At 45.2% G+C, this 13,512-nt stretch overlaps 1 protein-coding gene across 1 annotated transcript in view; it reads right to left on the bottom strand.

Annotated features, from left to right (window-relative positions):
• Positions 1-13,512, bottom strand: part of ATP13A4 (ATPase 13A4) — a 64,855-nt gene that overhangs the window by 45,064 nt on the left and 6,279 nt on the right. Inside the window, exons 2-6 of the mRNA XM_056849878.1 lie at positions 11,284-11,457; positions 10,494-10,631; positions 8,172-8,242; positions 8,002-8,082; positions 3,431-3,500 (exon numbers count right to left, since the gene is read on the bottom strand). Coding sequence (XP_056705856.1) covers positions 3,431-3,500; positions 8,002-8,082; positions 8,172-8,242; positions 10,494-10,631; positions 11,284-11,457 — 534 coding nt within the window. The remainder of the gene's footprint in view (positions 1-3,430; positions 3,501-8,001; positions 8,083-8,171; positions 8,243-10,493; positions 10,632-11,283; positions 11,458-13,512) is intronic.

Raw genomic sequence — 13,512 nt, 5'->3', positions numbered from 1 at the left:
TTGACCTATTCTATACAGATGAAATGGCAAAAAAGCTAAAATTTATAAAACAGAGACACTTTGCATACGCAAACAAGCCGGGCAAGTACTTGGCATCGATGATCAAAACAGAAAAACAGAAAAGAACAATACTCGCAACAAAAATAAAAGGACAGATAACATATAAAGAAGATGAAATAACACAGTGTTTCCTAGAATATTTCGATGATTTGTACAAAAAGAAAAAACAAAATGAATCACCGGAGGAGATAAAAACCTATATTCAACAGAATCATCTGAACTATCTTTCCAAAGAAGATATAACTTGTTTAAACCAAGAAATCACTATTGAAGAAGTAAAACAAGCAATTAAGAAATTAAAGAGTGGGAAGACGCCAGGGCCAGATGGTTTTACAGCCATATATTATAAATCATTTATGGAAGAAGTGGCCCCAACGTTAGTGAAAGTGATGAATGAAATATATAAGAAAAAGAAGGTGCCAGATTCTTGGAAAGAAGCATATATAACGCTTATTCCTAAAGAAGGAACAGATCTAACGCTACCCTCCTCATATAGGCCAATATCCTTGCTTAACACAGATTATAAAATATTCACTACAATAATTGCACAAAGATTGTTAGCTCATGTAGAAACACTGATTAATCCAGATCAGACAGGCTTTATTCCCAAACGTCAAATGGCAGACAATATTAGGTTCCTGATCAATGCGCGAGAGCTTGTAAAATACAGAAAAGAAAAAATAGCCTTTATTTTTGTGGACGCGGAAAAAGCTTTCGACAACATTTCATGGCACTTTATAAAACAGGTGGTCTACAGTATAAGCAATGACGGCAACCTATTTCATTGGATATCTAGTATATATACGGATCAGCAAGCGAAACTTTTAATAAATGGCACCCTGACTAAAGATATCATTATTGAAAAAGGAACCAGACAAGGTTGCCCTTTATCACCTTTGTTATTCAACCTAACACTAGAAGTATTGGCAAATAAAATTAGATCAAACCAGAGAATAACGGGCCTAAGTGTACAAGGAGAAGAATTTAAAATCAGAGCATATGCCGATGATGTTTTGTTAACAATTTCACAACCAAAGTCTAGCATTAAAGAACTCATGAATGACATTCAGGTCTATGGACAACTGGCGGGTTATAAACTTAATAAAACCAAAACAAAAATCTTTCTAGAACATCTAACAAAGGAAGAGGAATTAGAAGTAACAAATATCTCAGGATTCACAATATCAACCAAACCAATAAAATATCTGGGAATAACTTTTCCAAAAAAATCCCAAGATTTATATAATCACAATTATCAAACGGTCTGGAACAAAATCGAATGTGAACTCCAAATTTGGTCTAAGCTAAAAGTTTCTTGGTTGGGCAGAATATCTTTAATTAAAATGAATATACTTCCAAGACTTAGTTTTTTGTTTCAAATGATCCCCATCAAAATTCAAGACAAGGTCTTAAAATCTTGGCAACGTAAAATTAACAGATTTGTTTGGGACAAAAAACGTCCACGAATAAAATTCAAAATTATGACGGACGAAAAGAAAAGAGGAGGCATGTCTCTTCCAAATCTAACAATGTACCATCAAGCGGCGACCTTGGTATGGATTAAAGACTGGATCATGCAAACTAACGAAAGGACTACCAAATTAGAGTTGGCAAGTTTGCAAGGTGGAGTACATAATCTATTATGGGGAAAGAACTGGAAGAAGAGCCTAGAAGCAATGGGAGGCCACCCAATTGTAGAAAATATGGTGGCAGTGTGGCGAAAATTGAAACCCAGATTAAGTTTTGAAAAATCACTACTGATGGCGCCCTTTAACGTCTACGGCTTAGTAGCTGATAGGAAAACATATGGGAAAATACAATATCAGAGTCTGGTAAAAACAGATGGTTCCATCAAGACACTAATAGAATTACAAACTGACTATCCACGGATGTCTTGGCTGATATATCATCAACTAATTTCAAGATTTAAAGAGGACTGCTGGATTCGGGGAGTTCTAAAAGGTAAAACAGATTTTGAACAGCTGATAAGCAAGCCAACAGATCATCTTTTAGGTAAAATTTATCGGCTGCTGTTGACATATGATACGGAAGATGAACAAATAAAATCATGCCAAATCAAATGGATGGAAAATTTTAACGAGATCATAACAACGGACGAATGGGAACAGCTATTTCGTGGTAATCTCAAATTTACTCTATGTCAAGGAATTCAAGAAAATTGGCTGAAAATGTTGCACAGGTGGTACATTACGCCAAGCGATATCCAGAACATGAACAGCTCGACATCTGGCTTGTGTTGGAAGTGTGGTAAAGCCAGAGGCACTTTCTATCACTGTTGGTGGACATGTACACTTGTCCAAAAATTCTGGAAGAAAATTCATAGGAATATAGAAACTATAGTCGGTCAACCCATTACATACGACCCCAAACTTTTTCTCCTGAGTAAAATACCAGATGCATGTACTAAAGACCAACAGATTATACTAAAATATCTAATAACAGCGGCAAGAATAGTCCTAGCTTCACTGTGGAAAACAGAAAAAATACCTAAAATTGAACTCTGGATTGATAAAGCATATGAATTTATATCAATGGCACACCTAACAGAACTATTACAAACAGACACTCAAAATTCAAAAAAAGACAAATGGCACACCTTCTATGAATTTATTAAAACCAAAAAGCAACAATAAATTTGATAAATGTAATGAAACTAAAGTTGATGAAGTAACATAACATGTTAAAAACTGATGACAATTGTAACCTTGTTAAGGGGGTAAAAATATGACTGTTTCTTTTGTTCATGTTGTCCCTTACCCTTTTTCCTTTCCTGTATTCCCATTCAATACTAGAAATTAATAAAAATATTTATAAAAAAAAAAAAAAAAAAAAGTACTTGAAGACGGTTATCATGTCACCTCTCAGTCATTGGGCTAGTCACAGTTCTTTCTGAACTCTCTCAGCCCCACCTACCTCACAAGGGGAGGGGAAGGTGATTGTAAGTCGCTTTGAGACATCTTAAAGGTAGAGAAAAAGCAGGGTATAAAGAACCAACTCTTCTCTCTCTTCTTCTCTCTCCTGCTCTCCTGGCAATATGTGAGCGGGAAAGCTCGGCTTGGCTGGTGAATGCAGGGCCAAGGAGCTGCCCGGGCCACGGAAGCCTGAGCTTTGTGAACAACACTCTGGAATCAGAGATCTCACCGGTCCCTCCTCACACATCACCCAATAGCCATCTGCATGAGGACTAGAAACCTGCATTCATGGTATGCGCGCTCCCACACAACCAATGCTCCAGATGCCTTATGTCTATGCCAGTCTTCAAACTCCAGATCCACCCGGCAGCTTCGGGGAGGCAGGTGGGGCTCCACCTACGTCCCACAGCGGCCCCCAGTTAATTCTGCGGAAATACCTCCTTGACCAGCAGCTTCCAAATAGGCGTGATCTCCACGGCGATGGCGTTGGGTCCACAGATCAGCTTCCTGTGGGGGGAGCATGAGAGAGAGAGAGCCTGACTCGGCTGGCAGCTTCCAGATGGGAGGAAGAGGCCAAACACACGAGGCAGGAGGACGTACGAGAGGGGAAGTCCAACAGAACGGCAGGAATTCCAAGGATACCCAGCTCTACTGGCCCAAGCAAAATCCAAAAAACCCGCCCCGAAATCCATGCAGTACCTTTTCCTTTGGGCCCATCAAAATGACACAAATCATTGCTTGACATTACACAAAAATTTAAAAATTGCAGGGGGGTGGGTAGAAGATTTTTTAAGTCATGTTCTTAAGATCAGGTGATGGCAGCACTTGGGGCCGTTGCTGGGCCCGCTTGTCATTTTGAACGGCTGCTGGGATTCGGCAAAAGCCCTGCCTGCATCCTGGGAAGAAGAACTGGACGATATCTCATTAGAAAGATAAAGGCCAGCGAGGTCCAAATGAAAGGCTGCCAACTAATGGGCATCAGGGGAAAGCAGCTGTCGTACTGAATCAGACCCTTGGTCCCTGGAGGTCAGGGCTGCCTGCTCAGACTGGCAGCGGTTCTCCAGGGTCTCGGGCTGAGGTCTTTCACACCCCCTACTCCCTCCTTCTGCCCTGCTGGGGCAGAAAAAAAACAAGAACCTGCCGAAAGAGGCCTCGGTTTAATCCAGACGGCACTGATTTGGACTGGGGATAAATTCTATGCCTAGCTGGTAGGGGCGCCAGCTCTGGGTCAGGAAATACCTGGAAATTTGGGGGGTGGAGTATGGGAGAGTGCGGTTTGGGAAGAGAAAGGGCCTCAGTAGGCTACAATGCCGTAGAATCCACCCTCCAAAGCAGCCATTTTCTCCAGGGGAACTGGTCTCGGTAGTTTGGAGATCAATTGTCATAGCGGGCAATCTCCAGGTGCCAGCTGGAAGTTGGCAACCCTACCAGTTGGCACCATGTACTTTCCCAAGAATGCCTCTAATATAGGGTTGCCAGCTACAGTTTGGGAAATACCTGGTGATTTGGGGGCGGAGCCTGAGGAGGGTGGGGTTTGGGGAGGGGAGGGACTTCAGTGCCATAGAGTCCAATTGCCAAAGTGGCCATTTTTCTCCAGGTGAACTGATCTCTATTGACTGGAGATCAGTCGATTTCTATCGACTGGAGATCAGTTGTAATAGCAGGAGCTCTCCAGCTAGTACCTGGAGGTTGGAAACCCTACTTTAATACTTTAATTCAGAATTATGAGAATCAAAACAAAAAGTAACTTCATTCTGTATTCAATTTCAGTCCATGCAGCAAACATCCAACCTATTTAGAGCTCTCAACAAAATCTGAACAGATCCTGAAATCCATTTCCATAATCCAACACCTATTGCTTTGTTGATCAGATATTTTATGCAGTGTGGTTGAATTCTCTTCTATATTTTGAAACTGTTTATAATAGGGGAGATTAAGTTCCCATCAGCTAGACCCGGACAATCATTGGGCGGCTGTATTCTGAACCAGCTGCATTTTCTGGGCTGTTGTGGAGGGCTGCACAAACTCTGCCCTTCGTTGTGATCGTGCCCTGAAAGACAACCTTCACACCCATCTCTCCCCTGGACATCACAGACTCTTCTGCATACCACACCTAATCCCATCACGCCTGCTATTCACATTTACATACTGTTAACATTTACATACTAATGCTTGTCTGAATTCACTCTCCTCTACTTAAAGACAGATGGATTCACATTCTAGCTGTATCTGAAGAAGTGAGCTGTGGCTCACGAAAGCTCATACCCTACCAGAAAATATTTTGGTTAGTCTTTAAGGTGCTACTGGACTCTTGCCCTTTTCTACAACCTTCACTTAAGAAGTTTATCGCAATGTCTTTAGCAGCGCCCCCAAATAACCAACCGCCTTGACTCTCATCAGAGAATTCAAAGTCGTACTAAAAAAAAGGCTTCCTGGTGAAATAAAGGCATGAAAATAACTCCCAAGTCACTGTAGTTATCAGCAGGCGAAAAGTATCACATCCAAAGGTTATCAGGCATCCGTCACGTTCAAGAATGGTTCAGGGGGACATTTTTATAATGACAGCAGGGCAGCAGTAAAAATGGAAGTGTTCAGGAGGATAGCAAAGGGATAAGGGCTGTGGTTTATGGCATTGTTTGAGCTGTGCTTTTCTTATTTTTACTGGATTGTTTGCTCATTTCTGCAATCCGGTTTTTGCATTTCTTATGCCATGACTTACATGGTTTCTGGTTCACTGTTTTCTAACTTTGTGATTCAGTCTTATTTCCCTGTTCCTTGTTTGTCTTATAACGTCCCCGTGGCACTGCTAAATTTTCTAATCTACCTTTAGTCTCACCAAGAAAGGTGGCCTATAAATAAAGTAAATAAATGAATCAGCCAGAACAGAAGCAACACATGCAGATGTTCACATGTGGCTAACACCATCGGAGTAAGTAACGCCCAACAGAATTTGCCAAACAAGAACTACACGATGCATTTAATATGTAAACATTTCCTTATCTTGGTCATGACTTATGCACTAAAGAATTTGGATAAAGAAACTGGCAATAATTTGTTTATGGTTTGCATTTAGCATATCATTCTTTTTATATAGTAGATAATTCTGTGTATTTTTCTGTTTTTATTCTTGTAAATCTGATGCTTTCTAATAATTTTTTAAGTAAGAACTTTAAGCGTTAGGCAAAGTGGGAAACATCGGAGTTCCTCTGGGTTTGGCTCTGGGGTTGGCTGCCAAGAGAAGGGGGCACGGATTCTGCCTCGTGTGCTCACCACCCACCCCCTTGCTGGAAGCGGCAAACCTGTTCAAACAGATATACGTCACAGCTGTTCCTTTTGGGTTTGTGCCCACGATCTTCTTGACATAAAGGCCCTTTGTCTTTTCAGGGTACTTGGCTGAATGGCAGGAACGAAAAGGCCAAAGTATGTGACATTCAGGGACACGTTTCCAAATGTCTGCCTCTTTTTTACTCATTTGCATTTATTTATTTATTTATTTATTTATATCCCACTTTTCTCCCAAGTGGAGACTCAAAGCAGCTCAGAACCTTGTTCTCCCCTCCTCTGTTCGTTCACATAAGCAGCCCTATGAGGTAGGCCAGGCTCCACCATACTGTCAGCTGTCAGCTGTCTGTACATTTGCCGGGTTCCTCGTTGCCACCAGCAGGAGGTTTTTGGGGAAGAGCCTGAGGAGGGCGGGGTTTGGGGAGGGGAGGGACTTCAGTGTCATAGAGTCCAATGGCCAAAGCTGCCATTTTCCCCAGGAGAACTGATCTCTATCGGCTGGAGATCAGTTGTAATAGAGGGAGATCTCAAGCTAGTACCTGGAGGTTGAGGGAACAAACAGCACCACAGCTCAATATAATAGTAAATAGAAGCTATTTAGTGATATTCAACGCAAATCAACAAGGCAAAAATTATACACTGAACATAGCCTTAAGCAAGTAACGCAAATATGAAAACAAGGCTCAAGCCCTTATGCCACAGTCCAAATGTCGGTTCCAACACCAAAATGGTCCAAATCAGGTAAGTTTCTAATGGCGGTAATTCCCGTCTGAGTCAATTAGCGGAAATCCACCGTCGTTCCAGGAAAACCTCAAATAAAGATTGCTGTTTGAGTACTTGGTAATTTATAAGATATTATCATTGGTTATTAATTTTTTATTTAGGTCTGTGTACCATACATAAACTTCTACGTATGAAATTATATGAATTTAAGTATTTACGACTGAAGAAGCTATCGCGAAACGATTACGAGATCCGGAAGTATCGTTTTGGTTTCTATATTACTTTGGAGCTACGGTGGAGCAACCGTTTGCGGAACCTTGTTTTCTGTACTCTTGAAGCAGCGGTGGAGCAACCATATGTGGAACATATCTGATCTTTATAGATAGGACGTCCCCAGTAATAAATCTCCTTTGGGGCCCGGAATCGTCACCCATAAGGATTCTGTGGACGAGTCTGCCCTTTTTATGGTCTCTAGCTTATTAGACACTATGCCTTCCTTGATATACATAGCAACACCCCCTCCAATACGCCCTTCCCTGTCATTTCTATACAGTTTGTAACCAGGGATGACTGTATCCCACTGGTTCTCTCCCCTCCACCAGGTTTCTGTAATGCTCACTATATCTATGTTTTCTCTTAAAACCATGCACTCTAATTCCCCCATTTTTGCTTGGAGGCTTCTAGCATTAGCATAGAAACACCTCCACACTGTTTCTCTCTTTCGACTTGCCTGGCATGTGCCTTTGGGCATCTTTAAGTGGCTGTCCATCATTTTATTCCCATTCCCTTTCATGTCCAAGTAATTCCCATATGGGCAATCTGAAGCAATTTTTCCTTTGTCCATGTGCACTGAGTTTGCCAGAACCTGATGCTTCTGAGCTCCTGTCGGCTTTCCTCCCAAGTAGCTTAATTCCTCCTTGCCACGCAGGGCACTGATCCCATCTCCCGCGTGAAACACTCCAGGCACGCACGCACGCTTTTCCAAACGGTTTCGACAGTTTACCTGACATCTTGCTCTTTGGGGGGCAGCCCGGACCCAAACTTCGCATGAATCTCCGTGCAGGTGTGGCTTTCCTCAAGGACTCTAGAACAGAGGGAGAGCCAGGGTGGTACCACAGTGGTCTGGTTCACCATGGGGACTCCACACAGCAGGAAACAGGCTAGGAGACTCACCCGACCTTCTGGAACCGATGGGCGGCAAGGTCCCAGGCATATCGGATCTTCTGCACCTGGAGGCATCTCACCTGCCAAGGCAAGAAAAGACGGTGGGCGTTTCAGTTGGAACATCTTTGCTGCTGCCCTGAGAGGAGCTCAGGAATGTTCCTGCCTAGGAATTGAGATCACAGGCAGAAGCCCTCCTGACCGTCACATCCATCAGAGGTGCTCGTTCGGTGGGTGCACAAGACAGGGCCTTTTTGTTGGCAGCCCCACAATTATTGAACAACCTCTCTAGGGCGGCGCACCTGGCCCCCTCACTTTAAGGAGGAAGTTGAAGAAGGTTTTATTTAGGACTGCATTTGGTTAAGTTTACTAGCAGTCCTGAAATGTAATTTTCTATTTTGTTTTTTTTATATTTTGATTTGTTTTATAAATGCTTGCAAGGTGCCTTGAGCTTCGTCAGGAAGAAAGGTGACTAACAAACATTTTAAATAAATAAATAGCTGAGCCGGTGCAGGGATTGTAAAAAACCAGGGGCCTGCAAATGTATAACGGGGGGGGGGGCAGGGCTGGGCCCTCTTCTTCTCATGACTGACCATCTCCCACACCCCCAAACTGGCAGGAAGCTTCCAGGACTGATCAGCGAGGTCAACCACGTGAAAGAGGCTCAAAAGGCACTTGAATGAGGGGCTCACTTAAAACTGAGCTGGGGGGGCTCCATGCCCAGGACAAAGGGTAAGAGACCTTGGAGGAGCTCCCGCCCTTTCCTAGCTGCTCTTGAGCCTCACCTCAGCAGCAGAGGGAGGGAAGGCTTGTGGGCCTCATGCCAGCCCCCCTCTGGCCAGCCCCCTGTGCCAGACCAGCACTCGCGCCAGGCAGAGCCGGGCATTCCTGCACCCAGAAAGGCACTGTCCCTCCCACCCCCTGCTGAGGAGGGAATGAATGTTCAGAGTATGAATGAATGAATGGATTTTATTTGCGGTCAAAAACCAATAAATACACACTATCTGTAACGATCTTACAGCATTTCAAATAAAATAGGATATAAAAACTTATCAAAATTAAAATCAGATTACCGCATAGTAATTTGAGAATTATCTCTTCCCTATAAACAAAACAGCCATCAGGTTTCTCCACTTTTGAAATCCAGTAGTTTAAGCTGAACTTTATCTGCATCTTTGCTTTTTAATTTACTACGTACTTAAATCTCCGCAACGCAAAATTTGGCAACCTGTCTTGTGGTCGTTTTTTATCCGCCAGTAGTCTCCCATGTTTATATCTGTTAGAATAACCAGATATGTTTTCCAATAGTGGGGAATAATATGGCGAGTCAAAGCTGATTATAAACAGGGCATTTACAGAAATTCTGCTCCCTAGTCTCAACATGTCCAGGTTTGCATGGACAGATCCTCCTCGCAAGCGGAATCTTATTCTATCTGCCTTCCATTACAGCAGATGGTAGTCCATCGCATCTAGCTAGTGTAAAGATTCTGCGCAGTTTGATTACACTGAGCTCCGTAAGATATGAGAGCCGCGCTAGTATATATCTGGTTTTTGTCGATGATAAGAAGCCGGGTGCCCTTGCTATGTCCTGCTGCTGTTCGATGCCCTCTACCCTTTGTCTTACTATTTGTTCAGGGCAGAGATGTCAAGTTTTGAAGCCATGGAAATGTTGAAGTCATGTGGGGAGGAAACTGCCCCCCCTTTTTTTTAAAGGGAAGTTGGGGGGGGGGTTGAAATACATGCAATACTTAATTTCCTGTCAAACCCAAACTTATTTTAGTGATTTATTAACATGAATTACAGCTCAGTCAGCATGTAATATTGTATGTCTTCATTTTCTGTAAAATAAAATTGCAGTATTATCGTCAAAATTATTGACAGTTTGCAGCTGCCTTTCACGGCCCTGTCGGGAGGTCGGCTGCAGAGGCTGGAATCAGGGTGTGGCCGGGGACGGGCAGCCGTAAGGTTGCCAACCTCCAGGTTCTAGCTAGAGATCTCCTGCTATTGCAACTGTTCACCCGGTGACAGAGATCGGTTCACCTGGAGAAAAGGGCCTCTTTGGCAACTGGACTCCATGGCGTTGAAGTCCCTCCCCTCCCGAAGCGGGACCTGGCAACCCCGGGCAGCCTCCAGGCCCAGCCACGCAGAGTGACATCACAGAACGGCCACCCGGGGGGCGGGTGCACGCCAGGGGCGGCGGGCAGGGGAACCCCAGGCCAGCTGCTGCACCAAGCAGGGGAGCCCCCAGCCAGGGCGTCAAGCTCTGTCTGACGGAGGCGGGAAAGGCACCGGGAATTCGGGGGCCACAACGGCAGCCTGGCAGTTTCTACTTACTTTCCACTCCGGCTTCTTGACGACCTTGTTCAAAAGGGAACTTTCATCAGCAACCACAGGAGAATCGGGATGAATATAGTCCTGGGAGGGCAGAGAGGCCCAGGTCACCTTCTTCCGGGAATAAACGTGAAATTCATCCTGGAGGAACAGAGAGCAGAACCCCAGTGAAGCCCAGGCCAAAGAAGAACCGTGCCCACCCGCCTCCGTGCCCGGCCGTGCCCAAGTCCAGCGCCTGGATCTAAAGCAACCTCCAACTTGGGCTCAGAGCCTCCACTGAGCTTGATGGGGATGTGAACCCAGGTCTCTTCCCTATGCCCAGGCTCACCACGACGCAGCGCGGCCCGTTCCTATGGCTGACCAGCATTCCTCAAAGCCTGTACAGCTAAAAAAAAGCCGGGCACCTCTTTGCTGGGCACAACAGATGCCCCATGACAGGGCTGATGCCCGGAAAAGCAATCGACAATGAAAAAGGAAAGGAGTGGTGAAGAGTGGAAGGCTGAACCTTGGGAAGCCTTTAGGTCTTAATGAAGGGACCACATTGGGGAGATCTGAGGCTTGCCAGGTCCCAGAGAACACCCCCAGGCGGCAGGAAATCTCAGCCTTCGCCACCCTGGGATACTTTGATGGGCGAAAATCACTTTGTGTTGCCTGTACAACATCAAAAACAGAAGCGAGGCCAGGGCCCGGCTGCACAAATGAGTCTGGGGAAGCCTGGCCACATGGATATGCCCGTCCCCCTGCAGATCCCATCTCTGGCACCAATCTGCAAAACACAACGTGGTCCTCCTACCGTGGTTCTGAGCAACACCACGTCCGCCTCTCGCAAGTCACACGGCACGCAGTTGGCCCACACGTCCCAGGCCGGCTTCCAGTAGAAGACGAGCAGGAGAACGCCGCAGGACAGGACGTACCCGGCAATGCACAAGGCCCTCCGGATGCCGTGGGTCTTGAAGCCAAACATCTCCTGCAGATAAAAGGAAGTGAGAAGCGCTGCCCACGGTGCACAACCTGGGACAGGGTGGCCTCTGCCCACCGACCTCTCCAGGCACCCTGGCATCCCAGCCCAGGCAAAACTCACTCAGCAAACTGGTCCACCCACAATTTTGCCTGGGAGATGTTTTATAATTCCTTGTTGTCTAGTCTAAATAAAAAAAAAGGAAGCACCTCTGGAAATGCATCTTGTAGAATGCTGAGGTTTGTTTAGAAAAGTAAGTTTTAAAATAAGGGGCTTGTGTGTTGATTTTCGGCACAAAGCCAAATATAATTTTGTGAAGTGATCAGGAACTTTGGGGACAGAACTTCCCGGCCCCTCGAGCTGCGACAGCCAAAGGGGCGTGCTGGGCTCCCCCACCTGCATCATTCAGCTTCGGGAGCCCACCTTTGGGCCAAGGGAAGCCAAGACTCCTTAACTGGATCTGATCCATTGGCCCAGACCCGTTATACTTCGGGGCTCTTTCACCACGTTTTATAAGAGACTTTAAACGGCAGCCTTCCTCATGTCAAAGTCTTGACAACTCCCCTTCCTCAGCATTTTCAATTCATTTCCCGTGCAGACCTCTTCCTCGTGGCTTGCACTGGCAACACCCCAACAAAACTATCCGTCAGGTGGATGAAACGAAACATCCTTTCTTAGCAGACCAGCCCCGGCAGGGACTAAATTAGAAAATACCCTGAAGGATCCAAGCCATTTGCCTCAAGGAAGCCTCTTGCAGAATGCCTGCATGCAGGTAACACAGAAGGGATCGTTGAGGGCTTTGGAAGGTGGGGGGTTGCCAGGTCCCTCTTTGCCACCGGTGGGAGATTTTGGAGGCAGAGCCTGAGGAGGGCGAGGTTTGGGGAGGGAAGGGACTTCAATGCCATAGAGTCCAATGGCCAAAGCGGCCATTTTCTCCAGGTGAACTGATCTCGATTGGCTGAGGATCAATTGTAATAGCAGGCGATCTCTAGTTAGTACCTGGAGGTTGGCAACCCTATTGGAAGGAGAGGCCAGACCCAGCCAGATCTCTCCTCGCTCTGTGCACACTGTTATGCTACACGCTGGAAGGAGGAGAAGCTGGCTGACTTTGTATGGCATCCACTACAGGGCGTGTCCAGCTTTCTTAGAGATCCCAGCATCCTTCCTGATATGCCTGTCTTATTGTATCAATACCCAATAACAATAAAACAGTAGGAGGTTGAAGATTCAAAGCAGTTTGTTTCATTGGCCAATACACAAAATGCCTGGTGAAAATTGCCCAAAGCGCAGGACAATTCACACACACAACGAAGGATTGCAAGCATGAATATAGACTTCGATAATGGGTGGTTACAGAGGCGTAATACATACGTAAGGACCCAAATGCCCAATACTCAGGACCCCCAAATTAGCATGCCCTATTACAGAATTGAAGGCGGTTACAGTGATGATCTCATGTTCACTAATGAGCAAAAAGACCCTGCAGTGTCAGGTGCTGCTCTGTTTGATCCTAAGTTACTGCCTTCTTATCTTGGACCTTGATTTCTGCCAAGGCTAACTATGGAAGTTCCTAGCTGGTTTTTATCTGTGGAAAACCAGCTTATGAGAGCATACTAAGATCGTCTTTAGCTTCTCTAATTAACTTCTAACTAGAGGGTAAAACGTGGCCTCTTTAGGTTTGAGGCCTGCTAACATCTATAGGTGCTTGGTGTGACTTTATAATAGATGCCAACTCTTATATGCTGAGTCTGGCATGTTTATAAGTGCAGATATACTTTATTGAATGCAAAGAATATATTTCAAATCAAAGAATACATTTCCCATAGTATATAATGATTTCAGGCATTTCATTCCGAGATTCCTGTGGTTGGTGTGGAACGGATTAAGATCTGCAGAACAGAGACAGGGCTCTGACATGGCAACGCCCCTCATCATGGGAGGCTAGACTCAACGCCACTCTTTCCCTGCCACTTTGAGAGGTCCCTTCACCATGACGCCAGAGAGACAGGCACGGGAACGGAGGGAGGATGTGTCTGGCCCCATAAAAACCCCAGCCAAGGCCCT

Source organism: Euleptes europaea, chromosome 5, assembly GCF_029931775.1.
Source record: "Euleptes europaea isolate rEulEur1 chromosome 5, rEulEur1.hap1, whole genome shotgun sequence".
Classification (NCBI taxonomy): Eukaryota; Metazoa; Chordata; class Lepidosauria; order Squamata; family Sphaerodactylidae; genus Euleptes; species Euleptes europaea.
The sequence above is the reverse complement of the archived record's forward strand: the minus strand, read 5'-3'. Positions and strand labels throughout refer to the sequence as shown.